Source organism: Mastomys coucha, unplaced genomic scaffold (genome assembly GCF_008632895.1).
Source record: "Mastomys coucha isolate ucsf_1 unplaced genomic scaffold, UCSF_Mcou_1 pScaffold8, whole genome shotgun sequence".
Taxonomy (NCBI): Eukaryota; Metazoa; Chordata; class Mammalia; order Rodentia; family Muridae; genus Mastomys; species Mastomys coucha.
Window position 1 is genome coordinate 35,719,695 of NW_022196914.1, and position 6,453 is coordinate 35,726,147.

General features: G+C 41.9%; 1 protein-coding gene across 2 annotated transcripts in view; it reads right to left on the reverse strand.

The window, feature by feature from the left end:
- The window catches only part of Pdcd6 (programmed cell death 6), a 16,913-nt gene that overhangs the window by 2,183 nt on the left and 8,277 nt on the right, over window positions 1–6,453 (reverse strand). For both annotated transcript variants that reach the window (XM_031360275.1, XM_031360274.1), the window contains exon 5: window positions 3,231–3,340. In XM_031360275.1, coding sequence (XP_031216135.1) covers window positions 3,231–3,340 — 110 coding nt within the window. The remainder of the gene's footprint in view (window positions 1–3,230; window positions 3,341–6,453) is intronic.

The following is a 6,453-nucleotide window of genomic DNA, read 5'->3' on the forward strand; positions in this document are numbered from 1 at the left end:
ACCAAAAGGTGGACATTTCATTCCTTCTTAAAAGGGGGAACCAATTACCCAATTAAGGAGTTGCAGAGGTTGGGTACTCTTGAGCACCTTTAGTCAGCACCATTATGAACAACAAATACCTCTCTATAGGCAAGAGAGTATACGGCAGGTCTAGCCAACCTTATACCACGTAGGCCCTTCTTCACATTTCACAACCACCTCATGAACCTGGGCTAGGTGGCTTAGGACAGAGACACTACAGTTTGCATCTGGACTATAGTCCCGAAGGGCCCATGTGTGGAAGGGCCCAGTGAAGGAAGTACCAACTTCATGCAGTGTGTGAGCATCATGCAGGCAGACTTTGGATCCAGACAAGTCAGAAGTTGAAGAGCAAGACTATTCCATCCCATTTATTTTGTTGTTTGTTTTATGATTCTGAGACATGGTCCCACTGTGTAACCTTGGCCCAGGACCAGGTCTGCAGACCAGGCTGGCTTTGAATTCACAGAGATCTACATGCCTCTACACTAGAGTTATGGTGATTAAAGGCACGGTGCTGCCATGCCCAGGTTCCACTCATAATTTATAAGACTAGGTTACATGCATGCCAGTTTTGGACAAACTTATGAAGTCCATAATATGCTTTCAGTAATTATTAAAAAAAAAAAAAAAGACACAAGGGAATTCTATGTTAACAGGAAACAACAGCCCCAGCAGTCAGGCAAACCTGAACTGTGTGGTCTACCTCCTACTTCAGATGTGAGTGGTTTGTATGAAAATGTGCTAGCATGGAGGTTGGGTGTGGTGGAACACACCTGAATCTCAGCACTCAGGAGGCTGAGGCAAGACATCCTAGGCTACATAGCCAGAGCCCGTCTAAATGCTCCCCACCCACCTTCCACAAGACACATAAAACAAACTACTGTCATGTGGCCACAAAACTATGTGTTGATCAGTGGTAGACACAAGATACTACAATCTGAATCTTAAATATCTGCTAAAAAGATAGTTATTACAGTGCCCATATGCTGGGAATCGTAAAACAAAAATACAAAGAATGATGAGTTGCTGAGTGTGCTGTTTCAAGCCTGTAATCCCAGAGCTTGAGGTGGGGGCAGACAGATCAGGAGTTCAAGGTCACCCTCAGCTACATGGGAGGGTGGGGGGGTGTGGGAATCAAAGCTAGACTGAGCTTTTCAGGAAAAAAATCCAAAAAAGCCAAAACCACATTTCTAAGGAAACTTTTACCTAGAGCCTAGAGCTTTCTCTTTCCTTTAAGATTCTCCACCTCTCTACGACTTTCAGTCACTCTTCAGAGGTAAAAGTGATCCAAGAAACTGGCTGTCTGCCCCATCTCACAGGACACACACCGACAGAGTACTGGGCACAGGGAATGGAGAGCTTCTTCTCAGCTTGACTAGGTTATTCAGGAGTCTGATAAAACTCCCAAATCTTTGCATAGTCAGAAATGTACGGATTAGAACTTAACTTACAAACAAGAACTCTTAACTTGATAATAATCCAGGCACAATCTATAAGATTTCATATCCATCTCTTTTTGAAGTGTTCACCTGAACACTGTAAACATCTCTAACTTCATGGGAACTCTTGAGTAGTGGCAGAGGTAGTTTCTTTCAGAGACCTGAAGCCTGAATACTAATAAACCAATTCTCCAACAGCGTAAGAAACACAGGCGACATGTCAAGATTTTTTTTTTAAAGTGGAGTACTGTTATGTAGCCAGACTTGTCTAGAACTCATGAACCTTATTGCTTCTGGCTCCTGGGAGCTAGGATTAGTCTTATACTATACCAGGCTCTGAAAGACTTTTGTTGTTGTTTTTGAACATTTAGTTTTATTTTATGTGTATGAGTCTTTTGCCAGAATTTCTGCACACCATGTATATTTATTGCCAGTGAAGGAGAGAAGAGGGCATTGGATCCTCCGGACCTGGAGTTACAGATGGTTGACTGTTAGCTGCCATGTGGGTGCTGGGAATCAAACCTGGGTTATCTAGAAGAGCAGCTACTGCTTTTACTGCTAACTCATCTCACCAGCCTCTCAGATTCCTTTGTAAAGGAATCACAGAGCATTGTAATTAACAGTCAAATCAGAGGAGATATATTTTTATTGACTTTCTTTGAATTAGAACAACACTCTAAGAATATTTTCCAAAATTCTACACTTTATCTCAAGATTTAATGTGCTGTCCACATCTCTCAATGGTCCTGCAACCAACAAAAGATACTTAGCCTAGGATCAGTATCTAAGAACTTCCCTCTTAGAGAAGGGTTCCACTGAAGTATTAATGGTGAAAACATTTGCTTTCTATGTACTGAATCTATTTCAGAAAAAGGGCTGGAGCATGAAAGTCTCATACAGGCCACTGTGAGCTAACAACTGTTAAGTCTGGTCATTAAACTGCTATCCTAACTGCTGCTTTTGTTTGAAGATTCCATAGCAAAAACTTTGACCACATTTCCAAAGCTTAAGCCTAGAGAACCTGGACCTCTAACTAAAAACAACAGCAGGCCCTACTTCTTTGACAGGAACATGCACTGAGCAATAATGGCTGTCTGTCCACCCTTATCATGTTTAGAGAGCACAGGTCATCAAATGCTTGGTATGGCTAACTGGCATAATCAAGGATCACAGTGAGAATCAGATGTAGGCGGCTAAACTGGTGTAAAAATGCATGCTCTTTCTAGTACATTGCATTTTGTTTGTTTTATATGGGAAGGTATATTTACTGTAGTGGTAAGAAAAAGAAAAGTATATGGTACACAGCTATAATTCCATTATTTTAAAGGGTGAGTTCAAAGCCAGTATAGGCTACATAGTGATTTTAAGGCCAGTCAGAGGTATAGAGACCTTGCTTCCCAAAATAAAAAGTATAGTATTTTAATTATTATCAAGGAGCATGTACAATACATATTGCTAGACTTACATATGACTGGCATCAAGGTTCACTATACCAGCTTTACCATAAAAATGCAATGTCTTATGCTTAAAAGGTCATACCAGCTGTGACAACATTAGGGAACAGGCATATTCCAGGTCATTATAATCTTATGGAACAAATACTGAAAGATCACTATTAGGCACCTGATTCTAGTTCCAAGGGTTTAAAATAAGTTTTGCTAGCACCAAAACTTAGGCAGAAGGGAAGTTAAGTACTCACTCCATGATGGCCCCCACCCCAACTGCCACCTCTGCATGTTACACCAAACCAACATGAAGCTGCTTGGTCACCTGCAAGACGATGCAGCCCTGGATGAAATCATCGAATGCGATCTGCCCTCGTCCTTGTCTGTCAAATTTCCGGATGAGGATGTCATGGAACTGATCAGAGAGCCGGTAGCCTTGGAGAGGAAAGATTAGAGTCAGATCAGAGTCAGACTAGGAGAGGGAGATTAAAGTAGGAGTCACTGCCTAAACTTTCCTTTCTAAGACTCCAGAGTCTCTGAGATCAACAGTAGTTAGGTGGAAATAAGAGGGGTAAAAAGGTAAAAATTTATTGAAAGGCACGCTGGAAACTAAGTATGCTACCTAAATACAGTATTCTGAAATAAATGTGTTGTCAGAACTGTTAAGTGATCCTAAACACCAGTAACGACACACACGTGCTCTTGCTGTCTTGCTGGCTTATGTTAGCTAACTGTACTCATTCTGCAAGTGCTCTTGCTGTCTTGCTCTGGCTTATCTTAGCTAACTGTATTCACTCTGCTTGTGCCCAAGAAAACACCCACAAGGCAGTTAGGCTTGGTAATCTTGAGCTTAGTAGAGACACCTCACTATGTCAACTTATCTAGATATGAGTGTTCTCAGTGACTTGCTGCCCTTGGTTGATCATCATTACACAATGCTCTGACAGCTAAAATGTCACTAAAGGTTCTAGTTACATGTGTCTCAACATAAACAAATTATTTCTGTTGGTGTCAGCGTTCTGAAAATATAGCTAATCAGACTCATAAAGATTAGAATCAATAATGTGCCACTAGGCACTATGATTCTAAGTTTCTGAGTGTGCAGCTAATTGGTCTCATGAAGTTCTGGATCAGTGACAAATCACTGGGCATTATAAGTCCATTTCTAATTTACTGAGTGTGCTTGAAAGGTCTTCAGCAGGGGATGATGGGATGATGATATGTGGACACACCAGATGCCACGTTTAAGGAGGGCACCACTCATCTGCTTCCTTTCCTTACCACCTGTGTGATAGTGGTAACCTTATTCATTCAGGAGACAAAATCCAGGTGACAAAATAGTTTTACTGGTTTTCAGTCTTGGCGGAAGCTTTGTAGGTATATGTACACCTAATATCTGAATCTCACAGTTAATTACTGTATGAAACTTAATCATTATACTGATAAATGTTTAAATACAAAAACATGTTCACAGCACCTTCCAGAGCAATTGTGGGGAGAGAAGACAGGAACTTATATTCAGGAATCCTACACAAATGTGTGACATCAAAACTGCTACAGGAGCCCCCTTCCTTACAAATCAAACAGAAGACAGGACCCTCAGTTGAAGTCTGAAAGAATGAGCATGCAGGGAACAGCTATCATGCCTCACTTACACCTAACATGTGATGTAGTGGCCCTGGTTAAGCCCTGACTCTCCAAGAATAGAGCTTCAGGCCCAGGTATAGACAGAGCAAGACAGGCACTGCTGGTCTCCTGCCAGGACAAGAAAGGACAGATGAAATGAGAACAAACATATAAGATTTCCTGTCTATGCATAGAAGCAAGCCCATTGCTGCTAGAATCAATTTGCAATTTCTCTGACCACTGGCACTCTTGTAGGTAACGCAAAGCAAAAGACAGACAAACTAGCAAAGTAAACTACAAAGAGGTAAACCACAAAAGAACGCTCCCTAGAGGGGCCAAAGATTGGCAGCAAACTGACCTCCACAGAGCTCCTTCAATACAAGGGCACACAAGAACAGCACTGCTTTAGAGCCAAAGCACTTTGTGCTCAGCCTTGTGGCCTGGTTAGGACTGACCAGTGAGATACATATTAGCTCTGACCTGCTAACTGTAAGATTACACCCCAACTTGTATCCATCCAGGTTAAGGCCACCTGGAGGCCTCCACTCTTGCACAAGTAGCAAAATCAGATAATAATTTTCAACCAGGGAAATGTCTTGGAGTCAGTCTTGATCATCTCAAGATAGACCGGGTGGAATGCCCTTACAAGAAGGCTGAAGGTAGTACAGAGACACATCTACTCTCCAGCTCTGCCAGGGACATTCTTCTGTAGTCCTAGAGGTGAGAATCTTACTGGAAATGGAAATACTCCGCTGTCTACTTCCAACAGCCAACAGCGTTTGGTGAGAGGCAAAGTCCTTTTCTACCAAGAAACTAAACGGAGGTACGATCCTACCAGAAAAGCCTCCACCACAAAGGAGGTATGCACGTGCACCGAGACTGAACATGGCTAAAAATACAGAGAAGTGGAAATTTGTTGTACTTTCATATGTTTTTATGATTTAAAAAGAGAAAAAGAGAAAAACAAACCAAAACTACACAGTTGCCAAAGGCTAGAAGGAAAAGGGGATACTCAAAGAGATGCAGGGTTTAGGGGTAAGGGATTGTTCACTCCGACTGTGCTGCCTAATAGAACAGTTGGCTTTACTGCAGGTGACGTAACCAACAAGTAACCAAAGCCACACCTACAGGAAGGTACAAGTGTCCACCCAGACCTCTGTACCGGGCCATAGAACTTAACAGCATAGGCTTAAGTGAACAGAAGAATCATTAGTCTCCCCTCTGCAGGTGTCCTACCAGAGTCCTAGGTACCACTGGGTTAGCCTGAAACACCACTGAGGCTCTTACTCTCTACTAAGCTCCTGTTTACCCAAAAGCAACAACCCTTTTGGAAGTCAGAATAGAAACCTTTTACTTCTACAGCCAACTTCCTAAGAGGTATCACCGAAAATATTCCAAATTAGTATGCAAACAGAAAGATATTTCCTTCTCCTGGACAGTTAAAGAGTAATGTCCTGTATCAGGGCAAACAGGAAAAACCATGGCAGGACTTCACCTGGAGACTGTGCAGGGGGACTACCCACGGGGAACTGTGCTGAGAAATGTTTAGAAAGTGAGGGAGATGTTGGTACTGTCCAGGATGGCCCACTGGCCCAAATCAGACACACTTCCCACTGTTTTCCTTAGGAAATCCTGAAATGTCACTAGTCTGACCAGGACACAGAGGGCACTGCTTACTGAGCCTAACAACAAACCAAGAAGGAAGAGGCCAGAAGAAAAGGAGTAGTCACTGTCATGCTGGAAGGAGAAATAGCAGAATTATAGAAGCCATATTAGTAGGAAATAACATATTTTAGGAGAGTAGAGCTCAAGATATTCACAATACATTAGATTGTAATTCACTTTTTAATAAAATTTTTCTGGAAGACATCTATTAGCAACCTTTTGTTTTGTTTTGTTTTGTTTTGTTTTTTTTTTCTTTT